The sequence below is a fragment of the Ascidia mentula genome, chromosome 8 (genome assembly GCF_947561715.1).
Source record: "Ascidia mentula chromosome 8, kaAscMent1.1, whole genome shotgun sequence".
Taxonomy (NCBI): domain Eukaryota; kingdom Metazoa; phylum Chordata; class Ascidiacea; order Phlebobranchia; family Ascidiidae; genus Ascidia; species Ascidia mentula.
Window position 1 is genome coordinate 4,431,701 of NC_138573.1, and position 26,064 is coordinate 4,457,764.

Below are 26,064 nucleotides of genomic sequence, written 5' to 3' on the forward strand. Positions count from 1 at the left end.
CAGTTTTGCATGTGCTATTAATTTATTTGTTGAGAAACGTTGTCGTAGCTCGCAGTCGCACTTGCTGTCCACTTCTACCATAACAAGCTTTGTATTGTGTTGTGTGTTGCGTTGGCGCAGGTCACCAATCATACAATAGAAATCTTACATAAAGTTATCGGTGGATAGTTATCACGGTCGTTGTTTGAATAATGACGAATGATTGGTGTTTTCATTTCCAAGGTAAAACAACATCATACACCAAATATATACAGCAGAAAACGAGCAACAATTTGGTTAGTGACAAAGGGTAAAATAATGAATTACACAACAGAAGGGGAAAACTTGTACCGACAGCACGGACAGCCTTCATAAACAAATAGTAAACACGGTATTTCAAACAATACATTGTGTTTTCGATATTTAGTTCATTAGCAACACACCCGAATCGAATACTTGATGCCGAACACCCCAGGCATTGCCCCAAAAAATCCTTTTTCCCAAAACAACACAATTCCCCAAACAACGAAGTTGTCTCAGTCAGAAGGATCGTCTTCAATCGAATTCTGGGGAATGTAAAACTTTGGCAAACCCCACTTGGTCTTGGCAAGCGGGCTTGCAGGCCACGGAGATTTTAAAGGAGTGTGCCTCATCTTTAAAGGCGAAGCAAGACACGACTCAGATCTGGAGGCGCGGGTCGGCGTTTTCCACCTGAAATAAAAAATTAAAGATTAATATTTTTTATGGTCTGGTAAATATTCAGAAACCAGAAGTTTTATTATTTCCAGAACAATAGTGGAAAGTCACGGTTACCTAATTTTGTAAATTTGGGAAGCCTTAATGCTTATAAGTAATTTAAATATTAAAAGTGTAACCGAAATTAGCTTCTCTCTAAACCGGCTAACGCCCAGGTTACTCCGCACTAACGGCCTATCGCCAAGACCTGGAGTCACACGACCAAGGTGGCTAGTTTTGTAATAAAATGGAAGCGCTAATAGGTATAAAAGCGTAAAATGGTAAAAGTACGGATAAAACAACGGTTGTTTTTTATACAAAAAGGACTTTCCACTGCACATATAGCGTTCACAACAATTACTTCTCGCCACAATAAAAACAGTGCTTTCTACTCGCCACCACCAGAGAATTGCCTGGCTTTTCGCTTATTCTTTTCGCCGCCAGCACTTACACCAATTATCACTGTCCACGTTTGCCACGCAAGCGTGACTGCTCGGGCGTATAAAAACGAGTAAAATAGAAATAATTACAAATATATTATAAAAGGTGAGTGTAAGTAAACAAAGAAAAACATGTGAGTAAAAGTGAAGGTGAAGTGAAAATACAAAAAGAAATAAAGCGTGTGAAAAACAAAACGAACAAAGACGTTTACAAAAGTAAGTTATAACAGACACGAAGACACATAATCAATTCCTTTTTCTACATCCGTCTTTACATTTTACCACGTTAAGCTTTGCTGAAAAAAACAAGACCACAAAGTTTTGACCATATTTACTTTTGCCTGTCTTCCTCAGAAAAGCACAACACTGCCTTCATCCAACTCCACACGTACGGATAGCGGTTTTCACTAACTTCTGTTGATCCAATGGCTAGAATAACGTCGGTATCCAACTTTGACGGGCTGGTTCTGTGATACAGCGAGTTATAATAACATGCTGTATACCTACGTTATATGGAGTTAAATCGTTACCCGGAAATAAAAGCTTTGTTTTTCAAGCCAGATGATCGGTTGTCATCAGTTTCGGCAGGATTCAAAGGCGGGCTAAAAAATATCATTATTCACATCATTAACATAAGATTTCACCGATTTGAACAACAAGGCTTCTTACATATACGGCGTCATTATAAATTTAAAAAATACCTTTTCATTTCTTTTGTACTTCTCTCTGGAGTTTTTGCAATCGAAGAAGTCGAGTTAAAAATTTCACGGAACGATGAACTTTCCAAATTAACTTTCCGAAATGAATCCGACAAAGAGTTCACAGCAGGTGGCGTTCTCGTTCGCAACTCTTTAGGACTGACAAAATGATGCTCTGAATAAGATATCGACGTAACTTTTTGCAATTGCATTTGTCTGACTTTTAACAAGTTTTCGCGAAGCGATTCAAGTCTTTTATCCTGGAAGGATGTCTCGCTGTTCGTGTTGTAATCCAACGGTTTGCTCTTTTGCGTCGGCGTGGAAGATAGATTCCACCATGTGTCCCGGTCTTGGAAAGTTTGCAAATTCGGTGCTGTTGTACCTTCTTGTGAGGTGTCTTCAGAAACACGCAGATCACACAAGTTTGTACAGAGATCGTTTAAAGAGTCTTCATGGCTGAGAAATACTGAGCTTTCATTGAACGAGTGGTTTTTCAATTCTTCAAACCTGTAACAAGGAGGTAAAATGCAAAATAGTGATTAATTCAACTACAGCATGGCCGTATAAACAGTGTATGTTTATGGCTTCGTATTTAACTCAACATAATTCTCATCAACTTAAAAGAACCGAAGTACAAAAAGTATTGCGCAGGGCTACTATATTTTCTTCTAGTCGTTTTTGCAAATATTCCCAACTAGATGAACAACGCAAAATTGCTACTTACGTAACAATGCAAAGCTAAAACAAATGCAAAGAAAAACGGAAATTTTTTTTAGGATTTCCTCTTAATATGGTTACTTGTCACAATATTCAAAAATTTTATAAAAATCATAGGGTCATCATTAACCTTTTTTCAAGAAACGCTTCCAACAATAACAGGCCTTCCGGGGTGGAAAAATCTGCATAGTTGTCCAGGAATTCCCAATATTCTATCCAAGATACACCTGCCTTTTTGGCAAGTTCCCTCCCAATCCTCTCATCACCTCGATCCATGTCTGATCGGCGAATGTGTGACATTCGCTTTCCTAATGTGTGGTCAAGCACAACAACTGATGGTTTTGTTACTTTGGTCAATTACTTACAATTAGTATCAGAAATTTTTACTTGTCATTGAAGTTATTTCAACAAACTGAAAACTAATAATACACCACCACATCAATACAATAACATGCTGTATACCTTCCAATGCTTTTCTATCAGGTGTCATCCAACTGTGCTGCATCTTTTTTGCATCAGCACTGCTCATTGGTCCCGCCACTGCACTAACCACATGTACGGGTTCAAGAGGATTCGACTTGACAAGGAAGATAGGATGTTTCTTCTTTACTGATGGAGTCCAAGGGGGTGCCACCACTGGTGTCTGTGAGTTATCATGGCAACGAATGAGCGGAACATAGAATTGATCTTTCAAAAGTTGCAGAATTTGTTGCCTGAAAATACATTGACTTAAAGTTGAAGATATCTGTACAACAGTAACAAACATTCAGTAAGCTATCGACTCACAGACAAGTACATGATTTTCTAAAGGATTTTTTTATAATTGACCATTGAAGTGCTACCACAAAAAACGAAATAGTCATTGCCACATCTATGAGTGTAGTGTTTTTCAATATATCAAGACATTTGACATACTAATGCCATCATTATCAGTGCACTACAATAAATTACTCTGAATGCATACTTTCTCTAAGAATAAACTAATTCCACCAAAATAGTAACATACCTGGCCTGAGCTGATCCTTGCCGAGAGCACACCACATCCTCAGGTGTTTCCCCATTCTTGTTTTTTACAGTTTTACAACACAAGGGGAGCGAAACTAATTCACTTACAACATCTAGTGATGATGCAAAAAATAAAGCAACAATTAAAACTGAAGTGAAGAATAGGTTACTATAGCAACTCCTACCAACAAATCCAAGTTTAGAAGCAAAGTGCAAGGGGGTCTCACAAAGAATTTTGTCTGGTGTGTTTAGGTAAAGATCCAATATATGTTCCACTCGACTTTCCTCAACATCCTCAGTATTACAATCCTTAACTTGATCAGAACTATACATAAGGCTTTGGAATTCAGGCTTCTGCAGGGTTTCCATGATCACCTTTACCAGCTCAGGCTGATTGAATCGTGAGGCAGTATGGAGTGCATTGTATCTGATAACAAACCAGAAGCAATTAAATAAAATCACGATAAAATGTTTAAAATTATGTTTGTCTTGGCAAAAACACTTTAGGGAGTTCATTTTAGCCTTAACAAACACAACAATTTAATGGAAATAAATGGAAAGTTAATTGTCCTGTTATTAAGGTTGTTTATACTTTTTTGACAATAAAGAGCACAAAATGTTACAAATAGCAACAGAAATAGCAAACAGTAAACCAAATATAGTAAAATTTAACAGTAATTTTGTGTACAGGCAGACTTTTTATGACATAATAACATAAATATATTAACAAAGGATAAAATGCACTGCATAACAACACAGTACAATATGATAGTTTTTTATATTTTCAAATGATTTTTTTCAGATCCTTTGAAATTACAATAAAACTGGCAGCGCAACAACATTTATTCTAAGCTTTTGTATTACCTTGTAGGTGGTTTTATGACAACTGGAGCATCAGCAGAGTTGATCAAATACCTTGGGTTTTCCCACACGAGCTTTTTAAAAGTATCTACGTTCCCTTGTTCAATTGCTTTACTCAGTTCATTTAAATCCTTCTGCTTTGGCATTTTAAACTGATTGGACTTTTCCGACACCACATTTTGATCTTTACATATACTGGCAATACCAGTGTTAGAATCAACATTCCTAATTAGTAAATCATAGTTATTGGCATTTTGTAAGGGTATTTATGGAATTTTTTTGACTATGACTTACTCAACAGATGACTTCATATAAGACTCTGCATCTTTTCTGCTTTGAAATGATTGCAGTCTCCCCTTTTTGTGCTTCATTAAATGTTTTAAAGCACTTTGTTTTTCGACAAACACTGCAGAACCTTTATTTATTAAATTTATAATTTGAATTAAATTTTGCAGTTTGTCAAGATAAGTCGAGTATATGAGTTTTTTCTGATTGAAAAAGCAAATCAGAAAACAGGCTATGTGGACAAGTTGCTGTAAAGAATTATCTACAAAGGGTGTCAAAGTGGAAAAAAATACCATTTTGGTCACATCCAGCCACTGCATAATAAATGCCACTTTCTGACAGTTCCTTTTGTGGTATATCTTCATCTTGTAAAGATTTGCACCCAGTGTTATGAGTTTCAGCTGCTGCATGGCGTTTAATATCAGCATCTGAGGTAAATAATAGTTTACGATTTGTCTACAGTAATTTTTTATCAAACAACGACAAATGCAGGATCAGCTAGCTAGTTAATATACCTCCACTTTCTTTTGTTTCACCATCAGTTGCAGGCTCAACGTTTTCTTTTGCTTCCTGATCTAACTCCTTACAAATATTTCGAATTGGCTGTGAATAGGAAAGCTTTTTGGCAAGCTTTCTTTGGAAGATTCGTCTTGTGGTCGGAGTCAATGGCGCAGGAGCTATTCCCACTGCAAGAAGTTGTCTTCGAAGTTCCTCATTAGATAACGTCGATATACTATCTGGTATGTCTGCCATTATATGAAAAACTTTAAATAGTTTTCGTTTTACAAAGTTACCGAAATCCAAATGCTTCTTGGCGCCTAATGCGGAATTTCCCTAACACGCCACAAAGACAAACAGAAGTAAAAAATGGAACTGGTTATCAACATTTTCGGGATCAGAGAGAAATTTCTGAAAGATTTTCCGCCTAAGTTCTGAAAGACAATCTCAGAAACGAATAATTTGTATAAAATTCCAAATAGTAAAATTGGAAGTTTTTTTATTAGGAATATGTCAAACGCATGGGTTCACACATTTTCATGACCAGGTTTGTGCGTTGTTACATTGTTCTTACATTCACGAAAATGCAACCTTATGTATATCTTGCAGCACTTCGAAAGTGTAAAGAAAGAAAACAAAAAAAATGATTTTATTATGTGCTGACAGTTATCCAACATGCTGCAATGGACTTGACAAAGTGTGGCGTTGCAGAAGTGCCACCATATGGACTGGTGTGCATCATAACCCAATCCGGATCAATATCACCGGCAATGGCACAGCTGGGTGTTGGAAAAAAGGCGGCGTACAATATGCTAACAGTTTTCCTTATACCTTTATGGAAAATCGCCTATATACCGACCACGTTTCACTAACTTATGGAAACACTTTCAGCAGAAAAGGCTGTATGAGTCTTGTGAACTTATCAGCATATAGCCTACGGTCTATCAGTTAATTAACGTTTTGAAGTTAATTCAAAGAAGCTTCGCAAATGAACTTAGATAAGTTTAGTAAGATTTTTGTTTAGCAGTCTGGTACATTTTTGTCCCGAACCAAAGCTATTATATTCATATCACACGTTGAACAACAATATACCAGTATTGTTTAAATGTGCAGTTTCTTTCAAGGAGTGTAAGCTAAACACTTTCAACAAGACCTGTTGCCATGGCCTGCCCTTACTTTACAAGTGAAACGTAAGCAAAGTAACTCTCTTTATACAATAAGGCAATTAATTTATCAAATGCTTTTTTGTTTGACGTTTTATTTATTTAAAAAAAAATTATATTTTTCCTTTATTTAAATAAATTGTTAATTTTGTAAATTAACTAAACCTGCAGTTTTTTTAAAATTCGTATAGGCCTACAGCAATTGCTTTTACTAAATCCCAAATGTCTTATGTCAATTTTTATGTAGTTTTGATGAAGATGAAACGACGAATTCAAACGACGTGAACGCCATTCCCAGATATAGATACGAAGTTCGTTTGCAGGTAAATCAAGCGGAAGTTGTGTGATGCATAATCTGCAATGTTTAGTATTTTGTACGCAGCTGCCAAAGATTTTGAATTCACAGAAGCTCCGGAGCGGGTTTGGTGGAGAGAGCACCCATCACGAAGAACTCTTTTTTGTGATAATGCACCAGAGTAAAGTTTATGACACTTTTTTTTCTTTTGCATCCAATAAACCAAACACAACTACGGCGCGCGGTTTGATAAAATTTAGTGTCGCTATAAAGACTATGCATATATTGCAACTAACTTAAATTTAGCCTATTTTTAATGCATGTTTTTGTTTTTAATTATTTGCTATTGATCGGTTCATAAACTTTAAACACTCTGTGTCCATTTATTACCCACATCGCCCCAGAGGCCACCAAAAAAATTTTTGATAATTTCTGGCCAGTGCATAGAGTCGAAATTTTATTTACCCCCTGCATTAGGGAGATATGCCATGTTCATGGCTTTTCCTCGCGGGAATTCTTTGTTGTTGTGTGGTATCGAGTGGAATGATGTTCTATGTATTGTTAAGCTTGCGAACTGTGGTTCAAGCAAATCTTGCACGAAATTGATTTGGCGAGGAATATCTTTGATATCGATTATTTGGAAGAACGAAACATGCTGGTGTTAATTTCACGTCTGAATCGCGTGGTTGAAATTATCAAGGTTGGTGAATGGGGAATGTGTTGTAGTTTGTGTCTGAGTATAATAAATATTTTGCTTTCCAGCTCCTTACGACCCAATTTACGCTGATGGAAACTATGACGCCACAGGATTTTTTCGACCTTCGGTAAAGGATAAGAGCTTAAATAGCTGTATATAGAAACTGTCCTGCCATAATATACAGTGTCCTAAAATAATGAATGTAGGCCTACATGTTAAAAGTAATCAGCTCGAGGAAAGCTTTTCGTTGTTTGGCAGTGTTTTCTTCGAAGGCGCGTCAGGATTCCAAAGTCTGCAATTTCGCTTGTTTGAAAACAAACTCGGACTGTTACAAGTAAGCTGTATGCATATATGCCATATCGCCCAAAACACAATGAAAACGCCTAACCTTGATAAAAATTTAGTCACGCCCCTTACTGTGACTCATTTTCGTCAGTTTATTTGTACGTCATCAGATGTCGCATAACAATTACTCCTAGTTTTGCCAACAAATAATAGCAGTATTAATGTCCAAGTCTAAAGCTTATCAACATATGTGTGGGTAAACAACAAAATGATTTAATTTAAATTCAGGAGTTCCGTATCAAACACAATGGAGAACCATACTATGAAGCATTCCAACCAGAAGATCGCAAAATCCTCTCTCAGTCGGAAAAAGAAAAGTCTCTGTTTGATCTGGTCAACAGCTGGTTAGAAAGAACTCCTGGGTTAGAAGCGGGCGGTTTTGATTTCTTTGCAAAGTTCAAGTTGAGTGTTGAGGCAATGTTTGATGAAAACGAAGCTTTCGCCAAGGTAAGCGAATGGATAAACTGATTTGGTTTGATGATTTTTAGTCTATCAGCGTTCAGATGTCTGGTTTCTGTCTTTAGGAAGTCGAAAATCCACGTAAGCGGGATCGTCAGCTTACCGACGTAGAAAAAAGCAGAACGACCTTCAACACAATCTTTGACGAAAATATTCATGAACAATTGGTAAAAAAAGGAGATCGTCGCTTTTCTCATAAAGCCATGCAGGCAAGTAAAAAATGTTCCAGAAAAAAGTAAAATAATTTTTCACATTCTCGATCCATTTATGATGTTCAAGTGAACCAAATTGAACAATAACAAGGATTATTACATTTTAGGGGGCACTTATGATTTTTATGTACCGCTACGAACCGAGATTTCATTTGCCGTTCCAACTTCTTCAGTGTCTTGCCGACGTTGACGAGTTCCTGAATAAAATGAGATGTAAGTTTGTTAGTGATCCTACCTAAAAAACATTTTGCAAATGATAAGTCCCATTTCTAATATGAGATGTAAGCACAGTAAAAAATTTAGGGAATTATCATTTTCACCCCGCCAATTTGGTTCGTTGCATAATTCGGACGAAGTTGGAGGTAGAAATGATGTGTAACATTTTTTCTTAGCAAGAAGCTTTGGCTTGTTCAAACCTTCGCCAATTTCGGACAAATCTTGATCGTTTTACATCTCATATTCCGGGTTTGGGTGAATTTCAGGATACTGGGAACTATAAACAGTGGCGCATCGATGCTATTTAGTAAACATGCTGCTAGACGATTCACGTTAACTTGAAGACAAATGGTTCTTAAGTCATTGGAAACGCTTGTCGATTCCACAGTTTGGCGTTATGTTAACTCAAACATACGTTGTCAAAAGGATGTGTAATGTATCGTGAAATCAGGGACTTTGTACTTGTAGTCATATATAACACATTATTGGGCATTGCCGCGCTTGTGCAGTGCTGCAAACTGGCATGACGTCACGACATCCGAGGTTTCTGTAGGCTACTGTTACACTTGCGTGAAACAAACTTCATCTGACAATTTTTAATTTTGTCTAATTCGGATGAGTTTACTGCTGTAATCGTTAAATTGCAATACAAATCTATACTGTGCGGTCAAAGTATTTACGTATTTTTTGTTCTTTGTAGATACACATTCTTGCATGGTTCAGCGCATGATTGGAAACAAGGCCGGAACAGGCGGGTCATCGGGATATTACTACCTCCGAGCCACTTGCAAGTAATATGATGCGTTATATTCTTGTGCCTTGTATCAAACAAACTTTTGTTTTGCTTTTTTTTCTGAGAAATCGCCTCTGTCATTTTTACGTCATAACTGCAAACCATTATTTCAGTGAAAAGTACAAGATCTTCAGAGATCTTACGACTGTTTCTTCGTTTTTGGTTCCACGCGACCGAATTCCCCCACTTGACGACGTTATGAAACGTACACTTTCGGTCAACGACTGGAATCCAGTGGCAGATAAACGTGATTGCTTTTCATCTGTTTAGTCGTATTTTGTTCATTAAGTCTCCGCCGAACACGTGTAATCCGACTGAACACTCGACGGATCGAGGAGTGCAGGGAATTTATCCCTAGAATAAATTAGGGAAAAAAGATCGTATTGTAATTTCACTTTTGCGGCGCTGTTGTGTTGTGCACAATTTCCAGTTCATCAATTTCTGATCGCTTTAAATAAACAGTAATGTTCTTGGAAATAATGGATCTTTTGGGTGTTCACGCGCTGTTATTTCTTTACTTAAATGATCGTTCGCTTTTGCATATGATCTGTGATTACAGATTCTACTTGATGCTTATAAACTGCTAACGAAAATGGAATGAAGTTTAATGTTGCTTGTTCTACGCCCCAGTAAAAACGAAATAAAATTGTATATACATAAATTGGAAGACGAAAATACTTCAAAGACGTGTTTCCCAATTTTTTTCACAGCAACATCATTTAATTTGACTGTATATAAGCACGTTTTTCACTTAATTTCTGCGGTCGTTGCATTCTCTAGAATAAGAGTTTCTCTACTAAAAGTGCCACCGCAATGATACAAGTTAAATCATCCGAGACGTTCTGTATCACGTATTTTACCACTTACTGGCTTTCCCACTCCCGGAAGAAAACAACGCAAATTCTGACGATGATGGTTTTATCATTTGTTTGGTCACACTGTTACGACCTTTTATTTCTTGTTGACCGCGGCGTCACTACAAGGTGGAAGTCTTTTTGGCTATTAGATGCCTATGAGGTGTTGTAAGTTACATCAAAGCTGTACTGGTGAGACCTATTATGTCGAAACAGAGGCCTTGTCTGCAATTCACTAAAAAAACATTATTGGCTCCATTGCTTACACAGGTACTTCTAATTCTGACCACATTGGTTCGAATATTTGTGAAGCTGCGTTTTTCTCCCTCATGTTTTTATCAATACGATCTAATATCGTTCGAAGTTGACTGCACCGACGGCATTTGTTGAGAGTCAGAAAGTAATTTTGGGAGTGGATACTATTGTCAATGTGGCGAAGGCACAATCTGTCACCTAGCATTATTAAAAGCTGAGCTTTTGGTTGGGAAGCATTGCATTAAATTGTAAAAATCGAACACAGCTACATATTGAGTTGTTTTTGTTTTATTTTATGCGTAACAATGCGAAAGTGATATTAACTTTATTACTTTTGCCCTTATTTTAAAAGATAACACTTTTACCAACCACCCAAATTTAGTGTCAAATCCACACTTTATTGGAACAACAACATATGACTGTTACAAGTAAGCTTTACTACGTCAAATTCGTGTACCAAGTTTCACTGACAATTGCAAGAGCACGGTCCCGCGCTGCTGAAAGATTGCTCGCCGTGATTGGATACGAATTTGCCACGCCCCGTGCATGAATTTCAGCAACGAACAGGATACCAAAGGCGGGATCTAGAGGAAGGCCATCACTGCGGCACAACAGCAGTCACGTATACGCTTGTGCAAAAGAAAACGTTGTATTGCGATGAGACGTTGTATAAGTAAAATTTAAACAAACGTGTTAAAGGATAAACGTTCTTTGCGTTGGTTCCAGATTTTAATATGTTTGCATTGGCAATGAAAGCTATAGTTGTGCAAAATTTAAATCGAATCCATTTCGTTAGAACGCATAAACTGATAGTGATTAAAATCCAATTTTAACAGAGTTGAATTTACTTCCTCACATTGTTTGTTTTGCGTAATATACTATCGTGTAATGAAATTTGATTTTAGGAGTTCCGTATCAAACACAATGGAGAACCATACTACGAAGCATTCCAACCAGAGGATCGCAAAATCCTCTCACGATCGGAAGAAGAAAAATCTCTGTTTGATCTTGTCAACAGCTGGTTAGAAAGAACTCCTGGGTTAGAAGCGGACGGTTTTGATTTCTTCACAAAGTTCAAGTTTAGTGTTGAGGCAATGTTTGATGAAAAAGAAGCTTTTGCCAAGGTAAGCGAATGCATAAACTGAGTCGGTTTTACTATCTTGGGTGCTTTAAAATTTGAAGAGCACCCTTGACAGCGTCACTTTCTCTTGTTTTAACCTTTAGGAAGTGGAAAATCCCCGTGAGCGCGACCGGCAGATTCGTGAGGTCCAGAAAAGCAGAATGACCTTCAACACAATCTTTGACGAAAATATTCACAAGCAATTGGTACAAAAAGGAGATCGCCGCTTTTCTCATAAAGCTATGCAGGTAAATGTATAAAGGTAAAGAAAAATCTTTGTTTTAATCCTTGAATCATTTGAGAAGTTTAAGTGAACTAAACTGTAGTACTCTGGGATTATGGGATTGGGTTTAGATTTTTATAAATTTTGAAGTCTGCGGTTTTGTACTGCCAGAAACAGCCCTTTTTATATAACCAAGGGTATATTTGCAAGGTTGATCACCAAACCTGTAAACACAAGTTGGCGCGCATTTCTAATTTTTAATTCTTTGTGTTTGACACCCCGTTATTTACCTCTTTCACCGTTTTCGCCCTTTCTTCTACGCGTCACCATTTATCGCCGTGTTGGCGCAATCACTTGTCCTGATGAAGGTCTTTTGTATAACGACCGAAACGTCGTCCAAACAAGTAGTTTTCTTGCCAGAGGAGCTTTGAATTATTGAATTATACGCCTGGCAGCGTTAGCAACAACTTGTTGATCACAAACCCTTGACATTTTAGGGAGCGCTTATGATTTTTATGTACCGGGACGAACCAAGATTTCATTTGCCGTTCCAACTTCTTCAGTGTCTCACCGACGTTGACGAGTTTCTGAATAAAATGAGATGTAAGTGACCGTTAGATTGTATCTTAAAGTTGCATCGCACAGTCACAGTACTTCCTGTGCATTTTTAGACGTTCATTCTTGCATGGTTTGCAGACAGGATAAAATAAGCATATAGATGCATAAAAACATTTTTAATACTTAAGCAATTTCTAAAGTCCACACATCATAAAAAGGGACAAAGCACAAAAGAAAAACAACGCTGGTATTAATATACGTAGCGGAAGATCACATTACGCAGTGCAAAGTGCTAACAGCACATACTATACTGCAACAGGATAATGGACGGTTTAGCAAAAATAACAGCAGCGCGTGCAACATGCTGACAGCAGTATCCGATCTCCGAAATTTTTGACAGTGCAAGACGTATGAGATAAGTATCAGGAAACCGTCGAAAAAAAGTTTTGAGTCTGAATGTATGACAGTCTGGCTAACGCCATCACCATTGTGTTTATAATCCTGTTTGACTCAACACTTTTAGCAAAAAAGGCTGTATGAGTCTTGTGAACTTATCAGCATATACGGTCAATCAGTTAATTAACGTTTTAAAGTTAACTCAAAGAAGCTTCGCAAATGAACTTAGATAAGTTTAGTAAGATTTTAGTTTAGCAGTTTGGTACATTTTTGTCCCGAACCAAAGCTATTATATTCATATCACACATTGAACAACAATATACCAGTATTGTTTAAATGTGCAGTTTCTTTTAAGGAGTGTAAGCTAAACACTTTCAACAGAACTGTTGCCATGGCCTGCCCTTACTTTACAAGTGAAACGTAAGCAAAGTAACTCTCTTCATACAATAAGGCAATTAATTTAACAAATGCTTTTTTGTTTGACTTTTTATTTATTTAAAAAAAAATTATATTTTTCCTTTATTTAAATAAATTGTTAATTTTGTAAATTAACTAAACCTGCAGTTTTTTAAAAATTCGTATAGGCCTACAGCAATTGCTTTTACTAAATCCCAAATGTCTTATGTCAATTTTTATGTAGTTTTGATGAAGATGAAACGACGAATTCAAACGACGTGAACGCCATTCCCAGATACAGATACGAAGTTCGTTTGCAGGTAAGTCAAGCGGAAGTTGTATGATGCATAATCTGCAATGTTTAGTATTTTGTACGCAGCTGCCAAAGATTTTGAATTCACAGAAGCTCCGGAGCGGGTTTGGTGGAGAGAGCACCCATCACGAAGAACTCTTTTTTGTGATAATGCACCAGAGTAAAGTTTATGACACTTTTTTTTCTTTTGCATCCAATAAACCAAACACGGGCCAACTACGGCGCGCGGTTTGATAAAATTTAGTGTCGCTATAAAGACTATGCATATATTGCAACTAACTTAAATTTAGCCTATTTTTAATGCATGTTTTTGTTTGTGTTTTTAATTATTTGCTGTTGATCGGTTCATAAACTTTAAACACTCTGTGTCCATTTATTACCCACATCGCCCCAGAGGCCGCCAAAAAAATTTTTGATAATTTCTGGCCAGTGCATAGAGTCGAAATTTTATGTACCCCTGCATTAAGGAGATATGCCATGTTCATGGTTTTTCCTCGCGGGAATTCTTTGTTGTTGTGTGGTATCGAGTGGAATGATGTTCTATGTATTGTTAAGCTTGCGAACTGTGGTTCAAGCAAATCTTGCACGAAATTGATTTGGCGAGGAATATCTTTGATATCGATTATTTGGAAGAACGAAACATGCTGGTGTTAATTTCACGTCTGAATCGCGTGGTTGAAATTATCAAGGTTGGTGAATGGGGAATGTGTTGTAGTTTGTGTCTGAGTATAATAAATATTTTGCTTTCCAGCTCCTTACGACCCAATTTACGCTGATGGAAACTATGACGCCACAGGATTTTTTCGACCTTCGGTAAAGGATAAGAGCTTAAATAGCTGTATATAGATACAGTGTCCTAAAATAATGAATGTAGGCCTACATGTTAAAAGTAATCAGCTCGAGGAAAGCTTTTCGTTGTTTGGCAGTGTTTTCTTCGAAGGCGCGTCAGGATTCCAAAGTCTGCAATTTCGCTTGTTTGAAAACAAACTCGGACTGTTACAAGTAAGCTGTATGCATATATGCCATATCGCCCAAAACACAATGAAAACGCCTAACCTTGATAAAAATTTAGTCACGCTCCTTACTGTGACTCATTTTCGTCAGTTTATTTGTACGTCATCAGATGTCGCATAACAATTACTCCTAGTTTTGCCAACAAATAATAGCAGTATTAATGTCCAAGTCTAAAGCTTATCAACATATGTGTGGGTAAACAACAAAATGATTTAATTTAAATTCAGGAGTTCCGTATCAAACACAATGGAGAACCATACTATGAAGCATTCCAACCAGAAGATCGCAAAATCCTCTCTCAGTCGGAAAAAGAAAAGTCTCTGTTTGATCTGGTCAACAGCTGGTTAGAAAGAACTCCTGGGTTAGAAGCGGGCGGTTTTGATTTCTTTGCAAAGTTCAAGTTGAGTGTTGAGGCAATGTTTGATGAAAACGAAGCTTTCGCCAAGGTAAGCGAATGGATAAACTGATTTGGTTTGATGATTTTTAGTCTATCAGCGTTCAGATGTCTGGTTTCTGTCTTTAGGAAGTCGAAAATCCACGTAAGCGGGATCGTCAGCTTACCGACGTAGAAAAAAGCAGAACGACCTTCAACACAATCTTTGACGAAAATATTCATGAACAATTGGTAAAAAAAGGAGATCGTCGCTTTTCTCATAAAGCCATGCAGGCAAGTAAAAAATGTTCCAGAAAAAAGTAAAATAATTTTTCACATTCTCGATCCATTTATGATGTTCAAGTGAACCAAATTGAACAATAACAAGGATTATTACATTTTAGGGGGCACTTATGATTTTTATGTACCGCTACGAACCGAGATTTCATTTGCCGTTCCAACTTCTTCAGTGTCTTGCCGACGTTGACGAGTTCCTGAATAAAATGAGATGTAAGTTTGTTAGTGATCCTACCTTCTAATATGAGATGTAAGCACAGTAAAAAATTTAGGGAATTATCATTTTCACCCCGCCAATTTGGTTCGTTGCATAATTCGGACGAAGTTGGAGGTAGAAATGATGTGTAACATTTTTTCTTAGCAAGAAGCTTTGGCTTGTTCAAACCTTCGCCAATTTCGGACAAATCTTGATCGTTTTACATCTCATATTCCGGGTTTGGGTGAATTTCAGGATACTGGGAACTATAAACAGTGGCGCATCGATGCTATTTAGTAAACATGCTGCTAGACGATTCACGTTAACTTGAAGACAAATGGTTCTTAAGTCATTGGAAACGCTTGTCGATTCCACAGTTTGGCGTTATGTTAACTCAAACATACGTTGTCAAAAGGATGTGTAATGTATCGTGAAATCAGGGACTTTGTACTTGTAGTCATATATAACACATTATTGGGCATTGCCGCGCTTGTGCAGTGCTGCAAACTGGCATGACGTCACGACATCCGAGGTTTCTGTAGGCTACTGTTACACTTGCGTGAAACAAACTTCATCTGACAATTTTTAATTTTGTCTAATTCGGATGAGTTTACTGCTGTAATCGTTAAATTGCAATACAAATCTATACTGTGCGGTCAAAGTATTTACGTATTTTTTGTTCTTTGTAGATACACATTCTTGCATGGTTCAGCGCATGATTGGAAACAAGGCCGGAACAGGCGGGTCATCGGGATATTACTACCTCCGAGCCACTTGCAAGTAATATGATGCGTTATATTCTTGTGCCTTGTATCAAACAAACTTTTGTTTTGCTTTTTTTTCTGAGAAATCGCCTCTGTCATTTTTACGTCATAACTGCAAACCATTATTTCAGTGAAAAGTACAAGATCTTCAGAGATCTTACGACTGTTTCTTCGTTTTTGGTTCCACGCGACCGAATTCCCCCACTTGACGACGTTATGAAACGTACACTTTCGGTCAACGACTGGAATCCAGTGGCAGATAAACGTGATTGCTTTTCATCTGTTTAGTCGTATTTTGTTCATTAAGTCTCCGCCGAACACGTGTAATCCGACTGAACACTCGACGGATCGAGGAGTGCAGGGAATTTATCCCTAGAATAAATTAGGGAAAAAAGATCGTATTGTAATTTCACTTTTGCGGCGCTGTTGTGTTGTGCACAATTTCCAGTTCATCAATTTCTGATCGCTTTAAATAAACAGTAATGTTCTTGGAAATAATGGATCTTTTGGGTGTTCACGCGCTGTTATTTCTTTACTTAAATGATCGTTCGCTTTTGCATATGATCTGTGATTACAGATTCTACTTGATGCTTATAAACTGCTAACGAAAATGGAATGAAGTTTAATGTTGCTTGTTCTACGCCCCAGTAAAAACGAAATAAAATTGTATATACATAAATTGGAAGACGAAAATACTTCAAAGACGTGTTTCCCAATTTTTTTCACAGCAACATCATTTAATTTGACTGTATATAAGCACGTTTTTCACTTAATTTCTGCGGTCGTTGCATTCTCTAGAATAAGAGTTTCTCTACTAAAAGTGCCACCGCAATGATACAAGTTAAATCATCCGAGACGTTCTGTATCACGTATTTTACCACTTACTGGCTTTCCCACTCCCGGAAGAAAACAACGCAAATTCTGACGATGATGGTTTTATCATTTGTTTGGTCACACTGTTACGACCTTTTATTTCTTGTTGACCGCGGCGTCACTACAAGGTGGAAGTCTTTTTGGCTATTAGATGCCTATGAGGTGTTGTAAGTTACATCAAAGCTGTACTGGTGAGACCTATTATGTCGAAACAGAGGCCTTGTCTGCAATTCACTAAAAAAACATTATTGGCTCCATTGCTTACACAGGTACTTCTAATTCTGACCACATTGGTTCGAATATTTGTGAAGCTGCGTTTTTCTCCCTCATGTTTTTATCAATACGATCTAATATCGTTCGAAGTTGACTGCACCGACGGCATTTGTTGAGAGTCAGAAAGTAATTTTGGGAGTGGATACTATTGTCAATGTGGCGAAGGCACAATCTGTCACCTAGCATTATTAAAAGCTGAGCTTTTGGTTGGGAAGCATTGCATTAAATTGTAAAAATCGAACACAGCTACATATTGAGTTGTTTTTGTTTTATTTTATGCGTAACAATGCGAAAGTGATATTAACTTTATTACTTTTGCCCTTATTTTAAAAGATAACACTTTTACCAACCACCCAAATTTAGTGTCAAATCCACACTTTATTGGAACAACAACATATGACTGTTACAAGTAAGCTTTACTACGTCAAATTCGTGTACCAAGTTTCACTGACAATTGCAAGAGCACGGTCCCGCGCTGCTGAAAGATTGCTCGCCGTGATTGGATACGAATTTGCCACGCCCCGTGCATGAATTTCAGCAACGAACAGGATACCAAAGGCGGGATCTAGAGGAAGGCCATCACTGCGGCACAACAGCAGTCACGTATACGCTTGTGCAAAAGAAAACGTTGTATTGCGATGAGACGTTGTATAAGTAAAATTTAAACAAACGTGTTAAAGGATAAACGTTCTTTGCGTTGGTTCCAGATTTTAATATGTTTGCATTGGCAATGAAAGCTATAGTTGTGCAAAATTTAAATCGAATCCATTTCGTTAGAACGCATAAACTGATAGTGATTAAAATCCAATTTTAACAGAGTTGAATTTACTTCCTCACATTGTTTGTTTTGCGTAATATACTATCGTGTAATGAAATTTGATTTTAGGAGTTCCGTATCAAACACAATGGAGAACCATACTACGAAGCATTCCAACCAGAGGATCGCAAAATCCTCTCACGATCGGAAGAAGAAAAATCTCTGTTTGATCTTGTCAACAGCTGGTTAGAAAGAACTCCTGGGTTAGAAGCGGACGGTTTTGATTTCTTCACAAAGTTCAAGTTTAGTGTTGAGGCAATGTTTGATGAAAAAGAAGCTTTTGCCAAGGTAAGCGAATGCATAAACTGAGTCGGTTTTACTATCTTGGGTGCTTTAAAATTTGAAGAGCACCCTTGACAGCGTCACTTTCTCTTGTTTTAACCTTTAGGAAGTGGAAAATCCCCGTGAGCGCGACCGGCAGATTCGTGAGGTCCAGAAAAGCAGAATGACCTTCAACACAATCTTTGACGAAAATATTCACAAGCAATTGGTACAAAAAGGAGATCGCCGCTTTTCTCATAAAGCTATGCAGGTAAATGTATAAAGGTAAAGAAAAATCTTTGGTTTAATCCTTGAATCATTTGAGAAGTTTAAGTGAACTAAACTGTAGTACTCTGGGATTATGGGATTGGGTTTAGATTTTTATAAATTTTGAAGTCTGCGGTTTTGTACTGCCAGAAACAGCCCTTTTTATATAACCAAGGGTATATTTGCAAGGTTGATCACCAAACCTGTAAACACAAGTTGGCGCGCATTTCTAATTTTTAATTCTTTGTGTTTGACACCCCGTTATTTACCTCTTTCACCGTTTTCGCCCTTTCTTCTACGCGTCACCATTTATCGCCGTGTTGGCGCAATCACTTGTCCTGATGAAGGTCTTTTGTATAACGACCGAAACGTCGTCCAAACAAGTAGTTTTCTTGCCAGAGGAGCTTTGAATTATTGAATTATACGCCTGGCAGCGTTAGCAACAACTTGTTGATCACAAACCCTTGACATTTTAGGGAGCGCTTATGATTTTTATGTACCGGGACGAACCAAGATTTCATTTGCCGTTCCAACTTCTTCAGTGTCTCACCGACGTTGACGAGTTTCTGAATAAAATGAGATGTAAGTGACCGTTAGATTGTATCTTAAAGTTGCATCGCACAGTCACAGTACTTCCTGTGCATTTTTAGACGTTCATTCTTGCATGGTTTGCAGACAGGATAAAATAAGCATATAGATGCATAAAAACATTTTTAATACTTAAGCAATTTCTAAAGTCCACACATCATAAAAAGGGACAAAGCACAAAAGAAAAACAACGCTGGTATTAATATACGTAGCGGAAGATCACATTACGCAGTGCAAAGTGCTAACAGCACATACTATACTGCAACAGGATAATGGACGGTTTAGCAAAAATAACAGCAGCGCGTGCAACATGCTGACAGCAGTATCCGATCTCCGAAATTTTTGACAGTGCAAGACGTATGAGATAAGTATCAGGAAACCGTCGAAAAAAAGTTTTGAGTCTGAATGTATGACAGTCTGGCTAACGCCATCACCATTGTGTTTATAATCCTGTTTGACTCAACACTTTTAGCAAAAAAGGCTGTATGAGTCTTGTGAACTTATCAGCATATACGGTCAATCAGTTAATTAACGTTTTAAAGTTAACTCAAAGAAGCTTCGCAAATGAACTTAGATAAGTTTAGTAAGATTTTAGTTTAGCAGTTTGGTACATTTTTGTCCCGAACCAAAGCTATTATATTCATATCACACATTGAACAACAATATACCAGTATTGTTTAAATGTGCAGTTTCTTTTAAGGAGTGTAAGCTAAACACTTTCAACAGAACTGTTGCCATGGCCTGCCCTTACTTTACAAGTGAAACGTAAGCAAAGTAACTCTCTTCATACAATAAGGCAATTAATTTAACAAATGCTTTTTTGTTTGACTTTTTATTTATTTAAAAAAAAATTATATTTTTCCTTTATTTAAATAAATTGTTAATTTTGTAAATTAACTAAACCTGCAGTTTTTTAAAAATTCGTATAGGCCTACAGCAATTGCTTTTACTAAATCCCAAATGTCTTATGTCAATTTTTATGTAGTTTTGATGAAGATGAAACGACGAATTCAAACGACGTGAACGCCATTCCCAGATACAGATACGAAGTTCGTTTGCAGGTAAGTCAAGCGGAAGTTGTATGATGCATAATCTGCAATGTTTAGTATTTTGTACGCAGCTGCCAAAGATTTTGAATTCACAGAAGCTCCGGAGCGGGTTTGGTGGAGAGAGCACCCATCACGAAGAACTCTTTTTTGTGATAATGCACCAGAGTAAAGTTTATGACACTTTTTTTTCTTTTGCATCCAATAAACCAAACACGGGCCAACTACGGCGCGCGGTTTGATAAAATTTAGTGTCGCTATAAAGACTATGCATATATTGCAACTAACTTAAATTTAGCCTATTTTTAATGCATGTTTTTGTTTGTGTTTTTAATTATTTGCTGTTGATCGGTTCATAAACTTTAAACACTCTGTGTCCATTTATTACCCACATCGCCCCAGAGGCCGCCAAAAAAATTTTTGATAATTTCTGGCCAGTGCATAGAGTCGAAATTTTATGTACCCCTGCATTAAGGAGATATGCCATGTTCATGGTTTTTCCTCGCGGGAATTCTTTGTTGTTGTGTGGTATCGAGTGGAATGATGTTCTATGTATTGTTAAGCTTGCGAACTGTGGTTCAAGCAAATCTTGCACGAAATTGATTTGGCGAGGAATATCTTTGATATCGATTATTTGGAAGAACGAAACATGCTGGTGTTAATTTCACGTCTGAATCGCGTGGTTGAAATTATCAAGGTTGGTGAATGGGGAATGTGTTGTAGTTTGTGTCTGAGTATAATAAATATTTTGCTTTCCAGCTCCTTACGACCCAATTTACGCTGATGGAAACTATGACGCCACAGGATTTTTTCGACCTTCGGTAAAGGATAAGAGCTTAAATAGCTGTATATAGATACAGTGTCCTAAAATAATGAATGTAGGCCTACATGTTAAAAGTAATCAGCTCGAGGAAAGCTTTTCGTTGTTTGGCAGTGTTTTCTTCGAAGGCGCGTCAGGATTCCAAAGTCTGCAATTTCGCTTGTTTGAAAACAAACTCGGACTGTTACAAGTAAGCTGTATGCATATATGCCATATCGCCCAAAACACAATGAAAACGCCTAACCTTGATAAAAATTTAGTCACGCTCCTTACTGTGACTCATTTTCGTCAGTTTATTTGTACGTCATCAGATGTCGCATAACAATTACTCCTAGTTTTGCCAACAAATAATAGCAGTATTAATGTCCAAGTCTAAAGCTTATCAACATATGTGTGGGTAAACAACAAAATGATTCAATTTAAATTCAGGAGTTCCGTATCAAACACAATGGAGAACCATACTATGAAGCATTCCAACCAGAAGATCGCAAAATCCTCTCTCAGTCGGAAAAAGAAAAGTCTCTGTTTGATCTGGTCAACAGCTGGTTAGAAAGAACTCCTGGGTTAGAAGCGGGCGGTTTTGATTTCTTTGCAAAGTTCAAGTTGAGTGTTGAGGCAATGTTTGATGAAAACGAAGCTTTCGCCAAGGTAAGCGAATGGATAAACTGATTCGGTTTGATGATTTTTAGTCTATCAGCGTTCAGATGTCTGGTTTCTGTCTTTAGGAAGTCGAAAATCCACGTAAGCGGGATCGTCAGCTTACCGACGTAGAAAAAAGCAGAACGACCTTCAACACAATCTTTGACGAAAATATTCATGAACAATTGGTAAAAAAAGGAGATCGTCGCTTATCTCATAAAGCCATGCAGGCAAGTAAAAAATGTTCCAGAAAAAAGTAAAATAATTTTTCACATTCTCGATCCATTTATGATGTTCAAGTGAACCAAATTAAACAATAACAAGGATTATTACATTTTAGGGGGCACTTATGATTTTTATGTACCGCTACGAACCGAGATTTCATTTGCCGTTCCAACTTCTGCAGTGTCTTGCCGACGTTGACGAGTTCCTGAATAAAATGAGATGTAAGTTTGTTGCGGATCCTACCTAAAAAACTTTTTGCAAATGATAAGTCCCATTTCTAATATGAGATGTAAGCACAGTAAAAAATTTAGGGAATTATCATTTTCACCCCGCCAATTTGGTTCGTTGCATAATTCGGACGAAGTTGGAGGTAGAAATGATGTGTAACATTTTTTCTTAGCAAGAAGCTTTGGCATATCCAAACCTTCGCCAATTTCGGACAAATCTTGATCGTTTTACATCTCTTATTCCGGGTTTGGGTGAATTTTCAAGATACTGGGTACTTTAAACAGTGGCGCATCGAGGCTATTTAGTAAACATGCTGCTAGACGATTCACGTTAACTTGAAGACAAATGGTTCTTAAGTCATGGGAAACGCTTGTCGATTCCACAGTTTGGCGTTATGTTAACTCAAACATACGTTGTCAAAAGGATGTGTAATGTATCGTGAAATCAGGGACTTTGTACTTGTAGTCATATATAACACATTATTGGGCATTGCCGCGCTTGTGCAGTGCTGCAAACTGGCATGACGTCACGACATCTGAGGTTTCTGTAGGCTACTGTTACACTTGCGTGAAACAAACTTCATCTGACAATTTTTAATTTTGCCTAATTCGGATGCGTTTACTGCTGTAATCGTTAAATTGCAATACAAATCCATGATGCGGTCAAAGTATTTACGTATTTTTGTTCTTTGTAGATACACATTCTTGCATGGTTCAGCGCATGATTGGAAACAAGGCCGGAACAGGCGGGTCATCGGGATATTACTACCTCCGAGCCACTTGCAAGTAATATGATGCGTTATATTCTTGTGCCTTGTATCAAACAAACTTTTGTATTGCTTTTTTTTCTGAGAAATCGCCTCTGTCATTTTTACGTCATAACTGCAAACCATTATTTCAGTGAAAAGTACAAGATCTTCAGAGATCTTACGACTGTTTCTTCGTTTTTGGTTCCACGCGACCGAATTCCCCCACTTGACGACGTTATGAAACGTACCCTTTCGGTCAACGACTGGAATCCAGTGGCAGATAAACGTGATTGCTTTTCATCTGTTTAGTCGTATTTTGTTCATTAAGTCTCCGCCGAACACGTGTAATCCGACTGAACACTCGACGGATCGAGGAGTGCAGGGAATTTATCCCTAGAATAAATTAGGGAAAAAAGATCGTATTGTAATTTCACTTTTGCGGCGCTGTTGTGTTGTGCACAATTTCCAGTTCATCAATTTCTGATCGCTTCAAATAAACTGTAATGTTCTTGGAAATAATGGATCTTTTAAGGTGGTTCACGCGCTGTTATTTCCTTACTTAAATGATCGTTCGCTTTTGCATATGATCTGTGATTACAGATTCTACTTTATGCTTATAAACTGCTAACGAAAATGGAATGAAGTTTAATGTTGCTTGTTCTACGCCCCAGTAAAAACGAAATAAAATTGTATATACATAAATTGGAAGACGAAAATACTTCAAAGACGCGTTTCTCAATTTTTTTTTCTCAGCAACATCATTTAATTTGACTGTATATAAGCACGTTTTTCACTTAATTTCTGCGGTCGTTCCATTCTCTAGAATAAGAGTTTCTCTACTAAAAGTGCCACCGCAATGACACAAGTTAATTCGTCCGAGACGTTCTGTATCACGTATTTTACCACTTACTGGCTTTCCCACTCCCAGGAGAAAACAACGCGAATTCAGACGATGATGGTTTTATCATTTGTTTGGTCACACTGTTACGGTGAGACCTATATTAGGTCGAAACAGCGGCCTTGCCTGCAGTTCACTACAAAAACATTATTGGCTCCATTGCTTACTCGGGTACTTCGAATTCTGACCACATCGGTTCGAATATTTGTGAAGCTGACTTTTCTTTCTCATGTTTTCATCAATACGATCTAATATCGTTCGAGGTTGACTGCACCGACGGCATTTGTTGAGAGTCAGAAAGTAATTTTGAGAGCGGATACTATTGTCAATGTGGCGAAGACACAATCTGTCACCTAGCATTATTAATAGCTGAGCTTTTGGTTGGGAAGCATTGCATTAAATTGTAAAAATCGAACACAGCTACATATTGAGTTGTTTTTGTTTTGTTTTATACGTAACAACGCGAAAGCGATATTAACTTTATTACCTTTACCCTTATTTTAAAAGATAAAACTTTTACCAACCACCCAAAGCAACGATTGCGCCAGATTTAAAACATTGCCGTCGACATTGCGACCTAAAACTATGAGGCAGTTTTCATGCATCGTTGAACCTTGACCAAAAAAGTCAAATCACATCATACTATGAATTTTTATAGGAGTCATTAGCATCACATAATTTTTTACAATTTTACACATTTGTTGATTCATAATCACAACCTCAAAACCAATGACATTCAAGGGTAGATCAGCGGAATTTTTAGTGTCAAATCCACACTTTATTGCAACAACAACACATAAAATAGTAACTTTTTGGCGATAGTTCCCAAAATAACTAAACAGTTATAATTGAAGTGGAAAAACACAAATTCTTGGTAATACATCATACGTGCCAGACTTTGCATTCCTGCTTCCCTCTTTCCGCTAAACAGGTTCTTCGAACTTTGAACTTTGAAGCCTTGCTCTTCCTTCGGTTGGTTGGCACAGAACAGAAGTTGCCTTTCTCCAACTTGTTATGAAGACTATAAATACAGGGACAGTACTTTTTTGATGTGACACAAAGATTGAGAGTTGCAGGAGACATACGATGTGCACTGTCAGGAAGTAAACCTTGAACGATCTAGTGGACAAGAAGCAATGACAAATATCTCACTGATGCTAATTTAACAAACAAACCAATTATTTCAGTATTGATTTGAAGGTTAAGGGAGACCTAAATTGAAAAAGGTTATAAAACCGACTTACTTTCAGGTTTATATTTCACTTATGTTGTGCACAATGCATGATTTCATATACTTATACACATTACCGCGTTGCGCAACTTATATGTTGTGCCTGATTTTGTTGTGCTCAGTTATTGCTTAAAATGGTTATTCTAGAAAGCCTTAAATTTTTCGGACTGTTTGCTTTTCATTTCCGATGGTTAGTGCAAGTTCATGTCAATCTATACCGTGGACCCTCTTAAACCCATCAAATGTGGTCTAGGGATCACAATGGTTCAACGCCTTTGGTAATTCTAACGCAGTGTAAAGCCGGTGCCTTTTGAAAAATACCGAGTACTTGTTCTAACTTATGGAAAGTCAATTGTACTTCAAATCGAGGAAAACTACATCCTTCCCATATTGTTACATAATTGCCCGTATGAGAAAAAAATACACTTTCCCCAAAAAATGTGTTTGTTAATATAGGATTTATGAACTAATGCAAAATATATAATGGTAGCGCATCGCGTACTGCTAAAGTCCTACGTGTGGTAGTCAGCACCACGATAACCACGTATGTAGCAAGTTAAAAGAAAGGCCAAGTGTGAATGAGGTTTACTAAAGCATGTAGGACATTAAAAAGCAGTCAAAAAGAGGGGAAAATACCGCTTGTAACATTACTGAAAAGAAAAAGGCAACATGCAAGATGAGCAGTAAGAAAAAAAATGCTGAATTGTTGTGGATCAGTGTGGTTGTCAGCAAAAAATATCAAAAAAAAACAAGTACATCCACAGTAACGTTGTGTTATTGTAATCAGAAAAATCTTGAAAACGAGGCAGATGTAGGGACAAGGACAGTCGTAAGGACAAGTTAAGGCAAGTACTTCGCAAAGGCAACCAAACCCCACAGTCAAAACAAAAACAGCACCACGTTATGAATGCAAAGTGTTTTCCGGATTTCCAAAGTTAAAACAAGTGAAACAACACAAATGAACATAGGAAAATGCTGCAAAGCGTTGAGCAC

The 26,064-nt window shown here is 37.4% G+C and overlaps 6 protein-coding genes across 6 annotated transcripts; 5 read left to right on the top strand and 1 right to left on the bottom strand.

The window, feature by feature from the left end:
- Positions 1-45: 45 nt before the first annotated feature.
- LOC145910857 (ankyrin repeat and LEM domain-containing protein 2-like) lies at positions 46-5,480 on the bottom strand. Its single transcript, XM_082998069.1, has 12 exons — positions 5,236-5,480; positions 5,014-5,148; positions 4,730-4,850; positions 4,439-4,660; positions 3,760-4,001; positions 3,576-3,687; positions 3,032-3,282; positions 2,700-2,877; positions 1,856-2,359; positions 1,685-1,756; positions 1,490-1,621; positions 46-690 (listed from the first exon to the last, which is right to left on the bottom strand). Exons 1-12 carry the CDS (start codon positions 5,471-5,473, stop codon positions 516-518), a joined length of 2,382 nt encoding a protein of 793 aa, XP_082854195.1. The 5' UTR covers positions 5,474-5,480; the 3' UTR covers positions 46-515.
- An 866-nt stretch (positions 5,481-6,346) lies between these two features.
- Positions 6,347-9,836, top strand: LOC145912221 (tryptophan 2,3-dioxygenase-like). The gene is made up of 11 exons (XM_082999633.1): positions 6,347-6,408; positions 6,629-6,704; positions 6,764-6,857; positions 7,243-7,376; positions 7,439-7,500; positions 7,632-7,707; positions 7,947-8,165; positions 8,243-8,386; positions 8,497-8,602; positions 9,306-9,396; positions 9,512-9,836. Exons 1-11 carry the CDS (start codon positions 6,380-6,382, stop codon positions 9,666-9,668), a joined length of 1,188 nt encoding a protein of 395 aa, XP_082855759.1. The 5' UTR covers positions 6,347-6,379; the 3' UTR covers positions 9,669-9,836.
- Positions 9,837-11,743: 1,907 nt separating this feature from the next.
- Positions 11,744-12,486, top strand: LOC145912637 (tryptophan 2,3-dioxygenase-like). Its single transcript, XM_083000180.1, has 2 exons — positions 11,744-11,875; positions 12,348-12,486. The coding sequence occupies exons 1-2, from the start codon at positions 11,789-11,791 to the stop codon at positions 12,459-12,461; spliced, it is 201 nt and encodes a 66-aa protein (XP_082856306.1). The 5' UTR covers positions 11,744-11,788; the 3' UTR covers positions 12,462-12,486.
- Positions 12,487-13,152: 666 nt separating this feature from the next.
- Positions 13,153-16,613, top strand: LOC145912234 (tryptophan 2,3-dioxygenase-like). Its single transcript, XM_082999647.1, has 11 exons — positions 13,153-13,224; positions 13,445-13,520; positions 13,580-13,673; positions 14,069-14,202; positions 14,265-14,326; positions 14,440-14,515; positions 14,755-14,973; positions 15,051-15,194; positions 15,305-15,410; positions 16,083-16,173; positions 16,289-16,613. Exons 1-11 carry the CDS (start codon positions 13,196-13,198, stop codon positions 16,443-16,445), a joined length of 1,188 nt encoding a protein of 395 aa, XP_082855773.1. The 5' UTR covers positions 13,153-13,195; the 3' UTR covers positions 16,446-16,613.
- A 1,907-nt stretch (positions 16,614-18,520) lies between these two features.
- Positions 18,521-19,263, top strand: LOC145912636 (tryptophan 2,3-dioxygenase-like). Its single transcript, XM_083000179.1, has 2 exons — positions 18,521-18,652; positions 19,125-19,263. Exons 1-2 carry the CDS (start codon positions 18,566-18,568, stop codon positions 19,236-19,238), a joined length of 201 nt encoding a protein of 66 aa, XP_082856305.1. The 5' UTR covers positions 18,521-18,565; the 3' UTR covers positions 19,239-19,263.
- A 666-nt stretch (positions 19,264-19,929) lies between these two features.
- LOC145910870 (tryptophan 2,3-dioxygenase-like) lies at positions 19,930-23,251 on the top strand. Its single transcript, XM_082998083.1, has 11 exons — positions 19,930-20,001; positions 20,222-20,297; positions 20,357-20,450; positions 20,846-20,979; positions 21,042-21,103; positions 21,217-21,292; positions 21,532-21,750; positions 21,828-21,971; positions 22,082-22,187; positions 22,889-22,979; positions 23,095-23,251. Exons 1-11 carry the CDS (start codon positions 19,973-19,975, stop codon positions 23,249-23,251), a joined length of 1,188 nt encoding a protein of 395 aa, XP_082854209.1. The 5' UTR covers positions 19,930-19,972.
- The last annotated feature ends 2,813 nt before the right edge of the window (positions 23,252-26,064 follow it).

Excerpts from the sequence above, each read along its gene's own strand:
- LOC145912234 (XM_082999647.1), top strand. The coding sequence starts at position 13,196 with ATGGCCTGCCCTTACTTTACAAGTGAAAC. Across the intron at positions 13,674-14,068 it reads TTTTGTGATAATGCACCAGA|CTTGCGAACTGTGGTTCAAG; the intron begins GTAAAGTTTATG and ends TGTATTGTTAAG. Across the intron at positions 14,327-14,439 it reads CAGGATTTTTTCGACCTTCG|TGTTTTCTTCGAAGGCGCGT; the intron begins GTAAAGGATAAG and ends GTTGTTTGGCAG.
- LOC145910857 (XM_082998069.1), bottom strand. The coding sequence starts at position 5,473 with ATGGCAGACATACCAGATAGTATATCGACGTTATCTAATGAGGAACTT. Across the intron at positions 4,851-5,013 it reads GGCTGGATGTGACCAAAATG|GTTCTGCAGTGTTTGTCGAA; the intron begins GTATTTTTTTCC and ends TAATAAATAAAG. Across the intron at positions 4,661-4,729 it reads TATATGAAGTCATCTGTTGA|GAATGTTGATTCTAACACTG; the intron begins GTAAGTCATAGT and ends TTTACTAATTAG.
- LOC145912637 (XM_083000180.1), top strand. The coding sequence starts at position 11,789 with ATGACCTTCAACACAATCTTTGACGAAAATATTCACAAGCAATTGGTA. Across the intron at positions 11,876-12,347 it reads TTTCTCATAAAGCTATGCAG|GGAGCGCTTATGATTTTTAT; the intron begins GTAAATGTATAA and ends TTGACATTTTAG.
- LOC145912221 (XM_082999633.1), top strand. The coding sequence starts at position 6,380 with ATGGCCTGCCCTTACTTTACAAGTGAAAC. Across the intron at positions 8,387-8,496 it reads TTTCTCATAAAGCCATGCAG|GGGGCACTTATGATTTTTAT; the intron begins GCAAGTAAAAAA and ends ATTACATTTTAG. Across the intron at positions 9,397-9,511 it reads TACCTCCGAGCCACTTGCAA|TGAAAAGTACAAGATCTTCA; the intron begins GTAATATGATGC and ends CCATTATTTCAG.
- LOC145910870 (XM_082998083.1), top strand. The coding sequence starts at position 19,973 with ATGGCCTGCCCTTACTTTACAAGTGAAAC. Across the intron at positions 20,298-20,356 it reads GATACGAAGTTCGTTTGCAG|CTGCCAAAGATTTTGAATTC; the intron begins GTAAGTCAAGCG and ends TTTTGTACGCAG. Across the intron at positions 20,451-20,845 it reads TTTTGTGATAATGCACCAGA|CTTGCGAACTGTGGTTCAAG; the intron begins GTAAAGTTTATG and ends TGTATTGTTAAG.
- LOC145912636 (XM_083000179.1), top strand. The coding sequence starts at position 18,566 with ATGACCTTCAACACAATCTTTGACGAAAATATTCACAAGCAATTGGTA. Across the intron at positions 18,653-19,124 it reads TTTCTCATAAAGCTATGCAG|GGAGCGCTTATGATTTTTAT; the intron begins GTAAATGTATAA and ends TTGACATTTTAG.